The 17,569-nt window shown below is 39.7% G+C and overlaps 1 protein-coding gene across 1 annotated transcript in view; it reads right to left on the bottom strand.

Moving 5' to 3' along the window:
* The window catches only part of LOC106883020 (complement factor H), a 49,945-nt gene that overhangs the window by 448 nt on the left and 31,928 nt on the right, over positions 1-17,569 (bottom strand). The window contains exons 7-10 of the mRNA XM_089348639.1: positions 10,455-10,622; positions 7,195-7,356; positions 2,760-2,879; positions 1,120-1,371 (exon numbers count right to left, since the gene is read on the bottom strand). Coding sequence (XP_089204765.1) covers positions 1,120-1,371; positions 2,760-2,879; positions 7,195-7,356; positions 10,455-10,622 — 702 coding nt within the window. The remainder of the gene's footprint in view (positions 1-1,119; positions 1,372-2,759; positions 2,880-7,194; positions 7,357-10,454; positions 10,623-17,569) is intronic.

The raw sequence follows: 17,569 nt of genomic DNA, 5'->3' as shown, positions 1-17,569 counted from the left end.
TCAATTAACACCAAACATCACATCCATTTTGACCAATACTACTACTACTCCTCTCATGGCCGCCACTGTCACTGCTACCACAGCCATGACCACCACCGCTGCCGCCGCCACTGTCATCATTGTCATTATTTTCCCTCTTAGATGCCCTGCAGATATTCAAATTTAACGCTAACCAATTGACCTCATCTGTTTGTAAATGATTTCTCAAATTGGCATAATAGACACATTTTGAGGGAGGATATAGTGTTATGGTTGATAAAATTTAGAGCCTGGTGCACAGGAACTAAAACACAGCCTTGGTTAGTTCCTGTGGAAACTGAAATTGCCTCTGAACATTGACCTGTTAGATATCATTCCTTTGTACAAAGATACTATTGCCCTTATCATTTTATCAGGAAGACCAACTTTTGACAAAATTTTCCAAAGTGCCTCACAATTCACTGTATTGAAGTCATTGGTCAAGTCAACAAAGACCATGTACAAGTCAGTATTTTGTTCACATGCTAAGGGCAAAAATTATGTCGATTGTGACTCTCTCAGCCCCAAATCCACACTGACATTCAGGATATATGCTGTTTACTACAAGCATATTGATATGGTTAAGAATTGATATGGGAACAGCAAGTAAAAATCTTGAGAAGTACATGAAACAAATAGGGGTTGCAATAAGGGTGGAGCACTTGTAGAAAACAGCACTGCTTGGAACCGCTTGAATACTCCGGATAGTGCTCAAAGAATAAGGGGTGTTATCTTAGCTCACTAGTTACAAACAGCTGGCACTGTAGTACATCTCCAGTGTTAGAAGCTGTGCAAAGACAATAAATAATAATAATAATATTTATTATTTTATTTCTAAAATAAGTGCATACCTATAAATTTTGAGGAATGTACAGACAACTAAATAAATCCCAGTACTTATCAACCCTAAAATGATGAAAACAAAACCTACCCCAGTGAGACTTGAACACCACATATCAAGGGACAAAACTAAATACTTCCAAGTATTTTGTCTGTTGCGCTATTGATTTTACTTTCACCAACCTCGTGGACCTGTTATTATAATTGTACGAAAGCTTGTCTTGTAAAGGAAAATTATAAGTGGTAATAAAATGAACTTACTTAGGCAAACTTTTTCGTAGTAGTTGACTGATTTCTCTTTAACAAATAGCAGCTGGTTTAACATATATTGTGCTGTTTTACTCAAATGGCAAATACGATATTTCTCACTGTATTCAAATGACACACACCACCGTTTATTTTTACATTTAGTTGTGCATTCTTCAAGACTTATATTGGATATTCTTTCATCATTGTGGCTCACAATTTTCTTCTTTTCCCATTTTTTGAATTCCAATTTGCCTAAAAGACAATCTGGAAAAAAAAAAAAAATCCTTCAAAATATATAAAAAGATTTTAGATCTATAGTAAAGGAAAGGTAAGAATGAAAGTCCTGCTCATTCATGAAAGAAACTGCTTATAAAGAAGAATGAAAACTGTTTATGGATCTTGTTAAATTTCTGCTAACGACTTGAAGTTACACCTGATTGTTTTGACATAATTTTAAATACTTATAACCTCTTTATTATTTCGTTTTGGGATTTGGTTTGCAAGATTCTTTATCATTAATTTCTACAAAAAAATGAATGTGACTTCCATCACTAGCATGCAAAATTTTATCAGAACTATATTTTAGGAAAATTATTTTGGCGAAAATTTGAAGTGGTTGGAAGACATCTAACAAAATCCCTGTTCATTAATTTGTAGTGTTAAATTCAATTCCTAAATTAGCAGATTGATAGTCAGCAATAGATCATGTGTGTGTGTGTGCGTGTGTGTGTGTGTGTGTGTGTGTGTGTGTGTGTGTGTGTGTGTGTGTGTGTGTGTGTGTATGTGCTTGCATGTGTGTATGCGTGTGCTTGCATGTGTGTGCAGGTGTTTGTGTGTGTAAACAGCAACATAACAAAAGAAAACTTGCAACAATCTCTGTCAAATTTTTAGAATCTGGACATTGGACTAAATCATAAAAATCCTAAAGCCAAGTGAAGGACATCACACAGACCCACTGCCCTTTTATGTACACTTCTAGGAATTTTAGAATTACAAAAACAACTCATCTTTAACATCACAAATTCACAAGTATCTGCTTATTATATCCAATCATCACATTACTCATGAATAAAGTAAAAAATAAAACAACAAAAACTGGATATATGATAGGCATAAACAATAACAAAAACAATCCCAAAAGCGCTCCCCTTAATAGGCCATTACAAGCCATTGTCATCAGCAAACTTAAGACTTCATTGTCCTCTGTTCACTTACTACACAAAATATTTTAGGGAACAGCAAAAAGAAAAAAAATAATAAACACAGGTGTAGGAGTGGCTGTGTGGTAAGTAGCTTGCTAACGGACCACATGGTTCCGGGTTCAGTTCCACTGCGTGGCACCTTGGGCAGGTGTCTTCTACTAGAGCCTCGGGCTGACCAAAGCCTTGTGAGTGGATTTGGTAGACGGAAGCTGAAAGAAGCCTGTCGTATATATCATCATCATCATCGTTTAATGTCTGCTTTCCATACTAGCATGGGTTGGACAATTTGACTGAGGACTGGTGAACCAGATGGCTATACCAGGCTCCAATCTATAGAAATTCCTGTGCAACATCATATCATATCACACCTGTATCACAGTCAAGATATACTATTGATGTGACGAAAAGAAAGAAAAATCGAGGTTAAAAAAGAAAATCAGATATATTTACCACATGTTTGGTTCTGTGTGAGGAAAACACACAGGAGATACCTCTTATGTAAAGCTGCGCTCAAAAGGAACTGGGTGAATTTCAGCATCTGGTTTTCACTTACTATCTTTACATTTTGTACTACAGAAGGAGAGAAAGGGTTACAAAATAATACAAAAGAAAACTGAATAGGGGGAGCTTAAAATATATTTCTTACATTAGCAAAAGACCATATGTTTCTTGTGGTTGGGTCGGAAAGTTGTATATTTCTATAAACAGCATTTAATTGGCTCAGGAGTAGGGGAAAATGGTAAAATAGTAAATACTGGAGGAAGTTGAACACTGCAGAAGAATGGAACTAAATTCAGTAAGGCTTTTTGGCTTAGTGATTCTCATTGGCAGGGTCTTGAAAATTGCAAACGTGTGCATATATTGCTTCATTTAACAAAATTAAGATGGCTTTAAACTTGCTCAAAACCATGGTAGAGAAAGAAAAATTGGAGGCAATTCTTATTAATAAAAAAGGAGAAAGATAAAAATTTTCACCAATATTATGGCAATGCAAAGTATTTCTGAATTTTAGAATCACATTTTTAGCTGTTGCTCTGTTTATTTCAATCCAACTCAACATAGGACCAGTCCTTTGAAGAGTAGGGATTAACTGGAAATAGCAACCAGACCTCTCTCAAATCACATCCTTCTGTCATAAACAAAAGAGGAAAAGGATGCATCCGGTTATGTTGTTGTAGAAACTTCTAAAAGTTATATCGATCATTGTTAGAATGCTTTTGACCATAAATCTGCTCAATTGCTTGATTGAGGCTATACAACAACAGCGAAGCTTATGTGTCACTGAGGAGACTTAAAAAAACTGAACTATGTCCGTTATTTCTCACAGATCAAAAACACAATTTCAATCAGATTCGTCTATATTACTAAAACTTAGAATACCAGATTTTACTGGAGTTATTCCCCTTGCTTATGATTTTCAGATTCTAAACATCCACCATCCAATGGAAATTTTTGTCTCTTAATTACTTGAATAATCCCAGCTGATGGAAGTTTTTCGATTTACTATTTTACACATTCGATTTACATATTTTACAGAGGCACAGGAGTGGCTGTGTGGTAAGTAGCTTGCTTACCAACCACATGGTCCCGAGTTCAGTCCCACTGCGTGGCACCTTGGGCAAGTGTCTTCTACTATAGCCTCGGGCCGACCAAAGCCTTGTGAGTGGATTTGGTAGACAGAAACTGAAAGAAGCCCATTGTATATATGTATATATATATATATATATATATATTGGTGTAGCAGCATCATAGTCAACTGCTACAAAGGTAAAGGGGACGCTTTAGATACAAATAATTACAGAGGCATCAAGCTGTTAGATCAGGTTATGAAAGTTACAGAGAGGGTCATAGCCCAACTAATTAGGGAGCGAATCAATTTAGATGAGATGCAGTTTGGGTTCGTGCCAGGTAAAAGCACTACTGATGCCTTATTTCTAGTGAGACAGTTGCAAGAGAAATACCTAGCCAAGGATAAACCTCTGTACCTGGCTTTCGTTGACATGGAGAAAGCCTTTGACAGGGTCCCCCGATCCCTTATCTGGTGGTCAATGAGGAAACTTGGGATAGAAGAATGGCTAGTGAGAGCTGTGCGAGCCATGTACAGAGATGCGGCCAGTAAGGTGAGGGTTGGAAATGAGTACAGCAATGAATTCCGGGTAGAGGTAGGGGTCCACCAAGGTTCCGTCCTCAGCCCCCTATTATTTACCATAGTCCTCCAGGCAATCACAGAGGAGTTCAAGACAGGTTGCCCCTGGGAGCTCCTCTATGCTGATGACCTTGCCCTAATTGCGGAGTCACTATCAGAACTAGAGGAGAAGTTTCAGGTGTGGAAGCAAGGTCTAGAATTGAAGGGCCTTAGAGTCAACCTAGCTAAAACCAAAATCCTAATAAGTAGGAAGGTAGATAAAACACAAACCCCTTCAGGTAGATGGCCCTGCTCAGTATGTAGAAAAGGAGTAGGTAGTAACTCTATAAGATGTACCCGGTGCAAGCTATGGACACATAAGAGGTGCAGCAACATCAAAGGCAGGTTAACTAGCAAGTTAGTTTTTGTTTGTGGCAGATGTTCAGGTACAATAAAGACTGCAAACAAACAGGAAACAACTTCTATCTCATTCCAGGGTGAAAAACTAGAGGTAGTCGATAGCTTCCGCTATCTGGGCGACCAAGTTAGTAGTGGGGGTGGGTGCGCTGAAAGTGTAGCTGCTAGAATAAGAATAGCCTGGGCAAAGTTTAGAGAGCTCTTACCCCTGCTGGCGACAAAGGGACTCTCACTCAGAGTAAAAGGCAGACTGTATGACGCATGCGTACGAACAACCATGCTACATGGCAGTGAAACATGGGCTGTAACTGCTGAGGACATACGTAAGCTCGCAAGGAATGAAGCCAGTATGCTCCGTTGGATGTGTAATGTCAATGTGAATACCCGTCAGAGTGTAAGTATCTTGAGAGAAAAGCTGAACATTAGAAGCATCAGTTGTGGCGTGCAAGAGAGACGATTGCGCTGGTATGGACATGTGGTGAGAATGGAGGAGGATAGCTGCGTGAAAAAGTGCCACACCCTAACAGTTGAGGGAACCCGTGGAAGAGGTAGGCCCAGGAAGACCTGGGCTGAGGTGGTGAGGCAAGACCTTCGTACATTGGGCCTCACCGAGGCGATGACTACGGACCGAGACCTTTGGAAATGGGCTGTGCGTGAGAAGACCCGGCAAGCCAAGTAAGATCGTTGCCAGTGCCCCTGGACTGGTTCTTGTGCGGGTGGCACATGAGATGCACCATTTTGAGCGTGGCCGTTGCCAGTACCGCCTGACTGGCTCCTGTAGGATTTTCGAGCGAGATCGTTGCCAGTGCCCCTGGACTGGCTTGTGCGGGTGGCACATAAAAGACACCATTTCGAGCGTGGCCGTTTTCGTGCGGGTGACACGTAAAAGCACCGACTACACTCTCTGAGTGGTTGGCGTTAGGAAGGGCATCCAGCTGTAGAAACTCTGCCAAATCAGACTGGAGCCTGGTGTTGCCATCCGGTTTCACCAGTCCTCAGTCAAATCGTCCAACCCATGCTAGCATGGAAAGCGGACGTTAAACGATGATGATGATGATGATGATGTATGTGTGTGTGTATGTGTTTGTGTGTCTTTGTCCCCACCCCAACTTCGCTTGACAACCGATGCTGGTGTGTTTACGTCCCCGTAAGCTCGCAAGGAATGAAGCCAGTATGCTCCGTTGGATGTGTAATGTCAATGTGAATACCCGTCAGAGTGTAAGTATCTTGAGAGAAAAGCTGAACATTAGAAGCATCAGTTGTGGCGTGCAAGAGAGACGATTGCGCTGGTATGGACATGTGGTGAGAATGGAGGAGGATAGCTGCGTGAAAAAGTGCCACACCCTAACAGTTGAGGGAACCCGTGGAAGAGGTAGGCCCAGGAAGACCTGGGCTGAGGTGGTGAGGCAAGACCTTCGTACATTGGGCCTCACCGAGGCGATGACTACGGACCGAGACCTTTGGAAATGGGCTGTGCGTGAGAAGACCCGGCAAGCCAAGTAAGATCGTTGCCAGTGCCCCTGGACTGGTTCTTGTGCGGGTGGCACATGAGATGCACCATTTTGAGCGTGGCCGTTGCCAGTACCGCCTGACTGGCTCCTGTAGGATTTTCGAGCGAGATCGTTGCCAGTGCCCCTGGACTGGCTTGTGCGGGTGGCACATAAAAGACACCATTTCGAGCGTGGCCGTTTTCGTGCGGGTGACACGTAAAAGCACCCACTACACTCTCTGAGTGGTTGGCGTTAGGAAGGGCATCCAGCTGTAGAAACTCTGCCAAATCAGACTGGAGCCTGGTGTTGCCATCCGGTTTCACCAGTCCTCAGTCAAATCGTCCAACCCATGCTAGCATGGAAAGCGGACGTTAAACGATGATGATGATGATGATGATGTATGTGTGTGTGTATGTGTTTGTGTGTCTTTGTCCCCACCCCAACATCGCTTGACAACCGATGCTGGTGTGTTTACGTCCCCGTAACTTAACGGTTCGGCAAAAGAGACCGATAGAATAGGTACCAGGCTCACAAAGAATAAGTCCTGGGGTCGATTTGCTCGACTAAAGGCGGTGCTCCAGCATGGCCACAGTCAAATGACCGAAACATGTAAAAGAGTAAAAGAGAGAGTATGTAAGACCCTACCATATCTCCACTTGCACACACATCTATTCTCTGTTTCTCATATATCTATGTATCTCAATTGAGCTCCATTCTCTCCAGTTTGTAAGTTACAATAAATAAAGTGGGTATTCTTTTTCTTTCTTCAAAATCAATCAGAGTTTAATAACAACACTTCACCGGGTGGAAACGAAACAACTGTTACAAGTTTCTACCAACTTGACAAGCTTACCAGTACAGCTTATTTTCTCTTGTTTCCAGATACCGTCTTTGCACGAAATTTCGTACTCATCAATTTCTCCTTGATAGCCTTCTAAGCAAGTTACTTTAGCAACACCAGGTTTTTTAAGTTCGACTTCAGCATTGGTGATATTTGGTAAGATGGTGCAAAGGTCTGATATGAGAAATAATAAAGTAAAAAGAAAAAAAAAAACAATCCTACAAAAAAAAAAGAAAAAAAAAAGAAACAAACACCCAAAGAAAACAATTTGAAATCATTAGAAATTGATATGGTATTTTCAATGATGATGATAAAGATGGTGATGATGATGGTGGTGACGAAGATGACGATGGTGGTGGTAATGATGATGATGATGATGATGATGATGATGATGATGATGATATTTTATCGTTTGGTTTTAGATCAGCTCTGATCAAGTAGGTTTATGTTTTAAGGGTGTTCCAGGTGTGACTATACGATTTCAGAACTACATCACCATGGATACACATCTTCCTTTTCCTTAAAATTGGTAGCGTGTTATTGAAAAGTGATTTGACTGCTATATCTGGTGGGCTAGACGAGTACATAGAGGTCACTTCTGGTGATGACAATAATGAGAAGGAGGAGGAGAAGGAAAAGGAAGAGAGGGATGATGAAGACCCATTCTTATTCATATCAGCATCTTTGTCATTAACCCTGTACCTCCTCCACTTAATCTCCTGATATTAACAGATTGATATGCCCAATGTCATAACATCTCTTCATCTTCTCTAGACAGAAGGCTCAAATAATTGAGCCATTGTGGCTTACCAACCATGTCTGTCCTCTGCCAGTCTGCACAGTTCCACAAAACTTATTTGATGTTATCGTTGAACCTGGTTTTAGGTCTTTTTATTGTTTTGCCATATGCCACACCTGTTAATAGGAACTTGTTAAGGTCTTGTCTTCTATGTATATGGCCAGTAAGGTCCATTTTCTTTAAATGATAGAATGTAACAGTTTTCCCTGGCACTTCATTTTGTGAAGATCCACTCATTAGTTCTTTTATCCATCCAGCTATTGTTCAAATGCTTTAATTTTCCTTTTATCAATTTTCTTTATAATCCAACATTCTCCATAGGCAGCTATGCTAAATAGCTATGAATTGAGGAGCCATTTTCTTTGTTTGCAAGGGAATGGCCATTACATCTCTACTGCAACACTAATGCAGCTAAACAAACACTATCATCACCATACACCACAACGATCTCAGCTTCCCATCTTCACAACTTCACAGTCACCTGACCAAGCATCAGTTCTCCCACAGCCACTGCAACACTCTCCTCTCACTTCCACATCTTTGCATCCACCCTAACGTCATTAAGACAACCACTTCCAGCTATATAAAGTCTCTATCCTCAGCCATTTCCCCCACATTGTCATCATCCCTCTCTGTGCTAATTCTTCCTTTGATCACCATTCTCTGCCCTAGTGAAGTTGTGCTTGATAAGGATCAACCTAATGTTATTGTTATTTGAGCCCTGGATTTGCTCTGATCGAACAAGCCAATGATAATTGATATTCCAACAGTAACTTCCCCTCTTTATTTATTTATTGTTCAATGTTATATTATTATTTAAGATGGCTGGATGTAAGTCAAAGGAATTCACCTGCTATTTCTAGCTGGTCTAATGACTACACAAAGGATCCTTAAGTAGCTTATGTAGCGCCAATTCAGCTCTATAGCACGTATATAGTCAACTTAATTACTAAGGTATGACCTTTACATGTATTGCTTTGGGTATACAGGGTGCGTCAGTTTTTTGAGGACATTTCTTTCAAGACTTCTTAGTTTTTGTACCTTACTTTTCAGATAAATAATGTCAGACATGAGGTTGACTCAGTAAATGAAAAGGCGCGTTGTAATCATTGCCTTAAAAGCACAGCATAGTGAAACAAAAATAGTTTGCTTCCTGAAAGTTGCTAATTCTTCATTGTCGAAGTTCGAAAGATCTGGAAGTTGCTAACAGGGATCCAACATCAGCAGCTAAATGCAAAATGCATGCAGTGTCCTAATACCATTTGAACACATAACTTTGTACCAAAAGTCTAAAAAATAATCGATAAAAACCTCAGAAAGTAAATCAGAGCTATTGCAAAGGGTCTCAAGGTTTTGGAATGCATCATCAGAAGAGCTGTGCATGAGGACATCGAGTACAAGCTGTATCTGATGCAGAGGGGTGAGTTTATATCTTGAATGTGACAAGAGAGAATTGTTCGATCCATGCAAAGGGTTTGCTAAACAATTTAAAATATCAAGAGGCTGCAATGCCTTGGTTTTCCTCTGATGAGAAAAACTTTGATCAGGACCAAAAGGTAAACTGAAGAAAGAACAAAGAGTTATGGAGAGATCCAAATGAGGTTCCAATAGTCATACATACTAAGTTCTGAGCAACTGTTATGGGCTTGGCAGTCATCAACAAGAAGGGAGATATCATGCTTCCTTACTTTTTTTTCACAAGTCAATGTTGTTGTCTATACAGAGGTATTGGAAAGTTACGAGTCTCTGGATAGACAGAATATGCAACGGAAGATTGTACGTCTTCCAACAAAACTCTGTGCTGTCTCATAAGATTGGAACAATCCAACAGTGGATATGTACCGATTTCCATGATCATGTTCTCCCAGACATAACCTCCTGGCTCACCAGACCTCAATCCACTGGACATTTATGTATGAGGAGTAGGGGGGAGAGAAAGAAAGAGGGAGAGAAAGAGAGAGAGAAAGAAAGAGACAGATAGATAGATAGAGAGAGAGAGAGAGAGAGAAAGTGATAGATAGATAGATAGATAGATAGAGAGAGAGAGAGAGAGAGAGAGAGAGAGAGAGAGAGAGAGAGAGAGAGAGAGAGAGAGAAGAGAGAGAGAGAAAGAGAGAGAGGTGAATTAACACCCCCATAACACCGTACAATCTCTCAAGTCCGAAATAACCTGCACTATGTCCAAAATTATGAAAGATCATCTGACCCCATATTAAAGTTTCTATTAATGCTAACGGTGGATTTATTGAATAGGGGAGATAAAAGGATTCTCAAGATTAATTGTACCAATTTTCAAATACAGATTTTCTTTTCTCTTTGATGAGTTATTCCTCTTTTTCTGAATTCATAAAAATGACTTCAAAGTACTGACACACCCTGTATTTTGACCCATCTTCCTGGTGACCATATTGCACATTTCGCCATGCGAGAATGTATGAATAAAATCGATAAGTTTGAATTTGATTTGAATTACCTGTGCAGTTTATTTCAGATTGTGTCCATGTTTTATTCTGGCAGGTGACAATCTCTACTTCTTTAGTTCCCTTGTAACCTTCCTGGCAACTTACTTCCAGAGTGCCCGGTTGCAGGTGTGTCACATTTACATGTGCTATAGTTGGTTCTTTCCCGCAGGGACTAAGAGCTGGAATGAGAAGAGGGATATTTTTGGTTTGACTGCCAGCATTTCCAAAAATTAAAGTTTACCAAAAATTTTAAAACTTGGCACACTAATGCACTTGCCCAAATTGAATTGTTGGAGTTATTTCATTTTTTTCCAGAAAAATGTTTTTAAAAAGTTATAGAGGTTTAAAGTTTGATTATTTTCACCCTGTCAGGAAACAGGATTTAGAAGCTGTCATTTTGTGCATGACTGCACATTTTGTCATCAACATCCTGAAAATAGCACGTGTTGTCAATATTTTTAAACACGTGTTATATCTCCGGTAATTTTCTTTCATGTAAATAAATCTTATTTAGCTGTTATTTTTAGCACACCCCACAACCACCAGCATTTAATGCAAATGCGATAAACAACTTATTGCATGTGATAAACACATTATAATTTTTAACAGAGAGATTTGGAAAAATTAGATGAAAGTTCTCTGGTAATTTTCTTTCATGTAAATAAATGTTTATGTCAATTTGAAAATTTGCCAGCAAAATCTTATAAAATGATAATGTTCCAAAAGATGTACATGTTTATATGTTATATATGAAATTAAGAGTGAACAAAATATGCTTAAAAAACAAACATTTAAGCATGCAATAAGCAACACATTAACACACGTGCTTCTTCGCAGACTTTTTAAAGACTGCTACTATGGCAATAAGCAAAAGAGTTCTCATGTTCCGCTTGTTACTATCAAAACTGACATGAATGTGTCTGTGGCTTACGACTGGCTAAAATTACCCAAACTTTCAAACCTTAATTGCTAATAACTCTTTAGTTATTGATTTATAGTGAAAATTACATTCACGTTATTAAATAGCCTATAAAAATGTATCGTTACACTGAATATAAAATCAATTCGAACAGAAAATTGATGCTGGCAGACGCTGGCAGCCAAACAAAAGATCCGAGAAGAGATATCTTTTTACAATACATAAATTATGACAGCAGATGATTAACTTGGACATCTACTGTTTGTATGCACGTACATATATATGTATAGCATAGATGCGGTTTTAATTTCACTCTCACTTTATTATATATACGTGCATTCGAATGTAGCAGGGAACAGCTATCCTTTGGTCGTTATTTGGATCCTGTTGTGTCCACTACTCTGATTGGTTGGTATTGGCGCAATTTGTCTCTTACTCGATTGCACCAACTGCCACGTATAAATACAGTCACATAAGACAGCCTATTCTCAACCCAGTTTTTGAACCTACAGCTCCTTATAAAAATCACCTTTTTCTCCTTTCGAAGTCTTTTGGTTCCAGACCTTTTCAGGTCTAGCCACTGACTACACAAGACACAACCAATTCTAGTGACAACTCCAGACAACACCACTCCACAACAGCTACGTTGAGACTTACCAACTTCGTCCAACAGCATTACGGCAACCTTCGTCTTCGTCGCCACCATCATGTCCTTAACATCGTCAACATAATCTCTCTACGTACACAGTTCAGCAAGCAACTCGTCAAGGTTCAAACACTTCACTGTTTGTGAATTACTTCACCATGAATCAACAGCAAATATACAACCTGCAAGAACTCCTGTACCAAGTGACCCAGGCAGCAACATCACAGCCACGACTTCACGTACGACATGCACTTGCAACCAGCTCAGCATTATAGCTGCGACTTCTGGATACAGTATTTCAACTACTGTGTACAACTAACTACAAACTGGCATTCTCTTTCTTGTGGCTATGAACTTCTCATTTCGATGTCTATAGACTCTTTCACTGTCTTCTTCATTACCATTCTTATATGTTCTTGGCAGAATCGTTAGCACGCCAGGCGAAATGATTAGCAGTATTTTGTCTGCCATTACATTCTGAGCTCAAATTCCGCCGAGGTCGACTTTGCCTTTCATCCTTTCGGGGTCGATTAAGTAAGTACTAGTAACGCACTGGGGTCGATGCAATCGACTTAATCCCTTTGTCTGTCCTTCTCTGTCCCCTCTGTTTGGCTCCCTGTGGGCAATAAAGAAATATATATGTTCTTTGCACGCGCACACATCTATGCTTACACGCACACACATTTGTTCTCATGACGGCCTGTCTATTATTCTGTATACATGACACACACACAGACACATTCTACACGGATGTGTCTCCTTTTTCCTTCTGGCACTTATATGTACCATTCAATGTATACATTTATTGTAAGGCCTGTGTGATGTACTAAAAAGCTATTCTCGTCACCTCGCATCGCACGGTCCTTACATATGTTCGCCAAAGACTTGAAAGCTATCATATCGACATGACTTACAATTGCTACATGGATTTACAACCGCTGCATCATATTATATTTCGAAGGCTGTGCATTTGCAATTCAAGAACAGGAAATTGCTACCAAATGTCTAATTAACAAAGATACGGTGAACCCTTTGGAACCCCGAGATGGAACCGGAAATGTAGATTGTCACATTTCCGAGGAAGACATCACACATATGATTGGCAACCACCCAAAAATGTCATCAAGGTACTACATCCCTATGCGACACAACGTTGTCGCTAAACCAATATATTCTTTTCTATTCTAGGCACAAGGCCCAACATTTTTGGGGAGGGGGGGCAGTCGATTAGATCGACCCCAATACGCAACTGGCACTTAATTTACTGACCCCATGAGAATGAAAAGCAAAGTCGACCTCGGCGGAATTTGAACTCACGTACGGACAGACGAAATACCGATAAGCATTTCGCCCGGCGAGCTAACGTTTCTTATTTCTTTATTGCCCACAAGGGGCTAAGCATAGAGGGGACAAACAAGGTCAGACAAAGGGATTAAGTCAATTGCATCGACCCCAATGCGTAACTGGTACTTAATTTATCGACCACGAAAGGATGAAAGGCAAAGTCGACTTCGGCGGAATTTGAACTCAGAACGAACTCAGACGAAATACCGCTAAGCATTTCGCCTGACGTGCTACCGTTTCTGCCAACTCGCCGCCTCGCTAAACCAATATATTAATACAATGCTATCCAAGATAAAAAAAAAAAGGAAAAGACTGATCTCTCTAGAATGAATATAGAAAACCTTAATGTTACTGCGTACATACATAAACATCAACTGAAGAGATATTTGTGGAACCATTCCCATCAAAACTTCTATCAAGCGTAAACACAACAAGCGGATATTGTTGTTTAGGACAAACAAAAAATGTATGTACTAACACAGACGTCAGCTACCCTACTGATGTGAATATCTCTTCGAAATTCAAAGAGAAAGAGGACAACTACGAACAACTGCTTCAAAATTTCCAACTTTTATACCTAGATTATAAATTCTCATTAATACCAATAATAGTTGGTACACTTCTGAATAAATACCAAGTTTTCAGAAAAAGAAATCAGTCAGCTAATTCGTTCATTACAAATACAATCTGTAAGGGGAACTGTAAAATCATGCAAGACTTTTCTTAAATTTAAAATGTGTGTGTGTACATACATGCATTTACACACACACACACACACACACACACACACACACACACACACACACACACACACACACACACACACACACACACACACACACACACTTTATGAGCCGTTGTAAAACATGATTGCTGGGGTTGGGATGGCTATACTTCAGAGCAAGTATACTGTGATGATGAAACTTCGTTTTCATTTCTGGAGAAGAAAGATGAACACCCAAATCTAAAGCTTCCCAAAACCATCTGATGTTTCTTTTGGGAAAAAATGCATTATCACTTTATGACATAAAATTAATGGGAAAATTTATTTCTTGTTACGAGATTCCGGATTACGATGAGATTTTCAAGAATTGGTGATCTTTCGGTACGAGTTCCTAATTATCGGCCTTTTCCGTAAAAAGTGTCTTCGGCGATCTTTACCAAAGATCAGTCTTTTCCTTAAAAAGTGTTGGAAAGAAACAGGGAAACGACGTCATAACAGCGAAAGACATACAGAGAGCGCGATTTATTTTGAAGGGTTTAGAGTTAGGGTTAAGGTTTAGGTTTACGGTTAGGGTTTGCGTTAGGGAAGTCCGTCCCTAACCGTAACCGTAACCCTAACCCTAAACACTAACCCTAAAACCCTAACCCTGACACTAAAACTCCCTAACCCTGACACCGTAGTGAAGATCGTGCGGGTGTTACGGAAAAGGCCGATCTTTGGTAAAGATCGCCGAAGACACTTTTTACAGAAAAGGCCGATAATTAGAAACTCGTACCGAAAGATCGCCCAGGAATTTATTACTTCCATAACGTGAAGGATCACTATTTTTCACACACGTACACATACACACACACACACACACACACAGAGTTTTCATCCTTCCGGTAGTCGATGAAACAAGTACCAGTTGAACACTGATGTCGATGTACTCGACCAGTGCCCTCCCACAAATTACAGCCTTGTACTTAGAGTAGAGATTATTATTATTTGTTGTTGTTACTGTTACTGACGTTTATAATTTGTCTGTTCTGTTCTGCAGATAACTGGCTGTTCTTTTCAGCGAACGAAGGCGGCGAGCTGGCAGAATTGTTAGCACACCGGACGATATGCTTGGCGGTATTTCGTCCGTCTTTACATTTTAAGTTCAAATTCCGCCGAGGTCGACGTTGCCTTTCATCTTTTCGGGGGTCGAAAAATTAAGTACTAGTGAAACATTGGGGTCGATGTAATGGACTAGTCCCCTCCCAGGGGAGGGGCGGCTCTCCCCGCTTTTTGAACCAAAATAAGGGATTTGTGGCACATTAGGAGGTCACGGAAGTTGATTCCACGTGAAAAATTCGAGTTTTTTTTGTGAAAAGCGCAGGGGCAAGTTTGTAAAACTTTACCGTTTGTCTATCAACATGTTTTGCACATTGCTCTCGTAAGTTTGTTGTTATATAATATTTTACAGAGTTATATATTATACATTTTTATCGTAAACTAACCAGGACCTTAGGGAGCTAGTTAGTTTTTCTCCATTGGTAGCTCTTAGGGACCAAATTGGGGTTTGTTTAATAAATATGCCCCACGATTTTTATTCTAAAAAAGTAAGATGGCGGATGAGGACTCTTCGTCCGTTGAAAAGAACAGTCAGTTATCTGCAGAACAGAACAGACAAATAATAAAAGTCAGCAGCAGCAGCTGCTACAACAACAACAACAACAACAACAACAACAGCAACAACAACAACAGCAACAACAACAACAGCAACAACAACAACAGCAACAACAACAACATAACACATGAAATGTATGAAAGTAACGTTCCGACGCTAAAAAACTCCGCACTGCCATTACAGGAACAACACAAGAGATCAATGACAACAAAAAGCAACAACAGCGAGAGTAGTTGCGAAAACAGCAGCAACAACAATCATTGCAGCAGCTACAGCAGCACCATCACCATCACCACCACCACCACCACCAACAACAACAATAGCATTAGAAACCCCCAAAACAGCAACTACTACGTCAACAAAACACCAAAAACTTCCCCAATAGGATCTATTTTAAAACGGGGGCCACAGTTTTCATTAATGTTTTACGTAGTGTTTTTGGTACCGAAAGACTTTCAAACTTCGTATACTTATCTATTTTGTGTTATAGAACAGAAAAATATTTTTGTATTCGAATTTATTTCATGTAAAAGATTGTCTTATTTCGATAATTTCAACCAATCACTGACAAGTATTCAGTTGTTTATATTTACTCCTTTGGCTGATTAAGCGGTGTAAAGCGTATTTAATCTCCATAACTTCTGACATTTGCAGAGAGGCAACACGTGTGTTGTTTTACCCTAACCCAACCCTAGGGTTAGGGTTAGCCTATAATAGAAATGTTTATTAGCTACTACCAATATGCTTCAGCCATTTTTTGACAACAAAATAATAATTTTATCACCGATAGAATTGTTTCAGAATCGTTTGTTTATGTAGTCGGCACTTAATGTATATCGGCTGAATGGACGTCAGTGATTGGTTGAAATTACAGAAATACTTTAACATGGAATAACTTAGGGATTTCTTTTTTTTTTTAAGAAGACTAAGAGAAAAAGATGTTTTATATGACACATTCTACCAGTGTTCCAAGTTTCAAAGTGTTTCGTTAAGAAAATACTGTGGCCCCCGTTTTAAAAAAGATCCCCCCAATACAACCCTCTCCACTTCGGATCACTCAGACATGTCCTGTAACGAGGGGGATGGTGATAAGCCTAAATGGCAAATGGTCACCAAGGCTAAGTAAAGAAAGAATAATAAAACACAACACCAGCATAAAAACTGGTAAATACGAACAAATGAGGGAGATGTCTTTAGGCAACAATGCTCAAGCACACCTCCTTACTGTAACTACATTAACATTGTCAACATTATTCCCATCACTACTACAACCACTACCACAATCACACCACCATTACAAGCATAGCCTAATTCACACGCACATGAACAAAATTTAAACATCATCAGCTAACACTGCCATAAACACGACTAACAAAGCACTAATAGAATACATATACAGCCATACATACATCACTCAGAGCAATTTCTTCATATCGGCAACCAACGTACCTATACACATAAAAATCATACAAATAACATAAAGCACATATAATACATTAAAAAACAAATATCCTGATGGGAAGGGAAATTTTACAAAAGCGTCAACAAAAGATCTTACAAAGAACTGCTTGTGGAAACGCCCATATCTAACCAGAAAGACGGAACACCTATTCCCCGTCCCTCACAAAACTACAGCAAATAGCTCTCTCCTTCCTGTTCTCCGTTTATTTTCATTGTCCAATATGGCCTTGTTCAGAATATGCAGTATGAATGTATGTGACCTGGGGTTACCTTGGAAATAGAGCCACCTACTCAATGACTTCAGGTCACTAAGTATAGATGTCATGGCTGTCAGTGAGACCAGACTCCCTGACGGACGAGCTTTCATGTCCATTTTCA

The sequence above is a fragment of the Octopus bimaculoides genome, chromosome 3 (genome assembly GCF_046866305.1).
Source record: "Octopus bimaculoides isolate indiv1 chromosome 3, ASM4686630v1, whole genome shotgun sequence".
NCBI classification, from domain to species: Eukaryota; Metazoa; Mollusca; class Cephalopoda; order Octopoda; family Octopodidae; genus Octopus; species Octopus bimaculoides.
The sequence above is the reverse complement of the archived record's forward strand: the minus strand, read 5'-3'. Positions and strand labels throughout refer to the sequence as shown.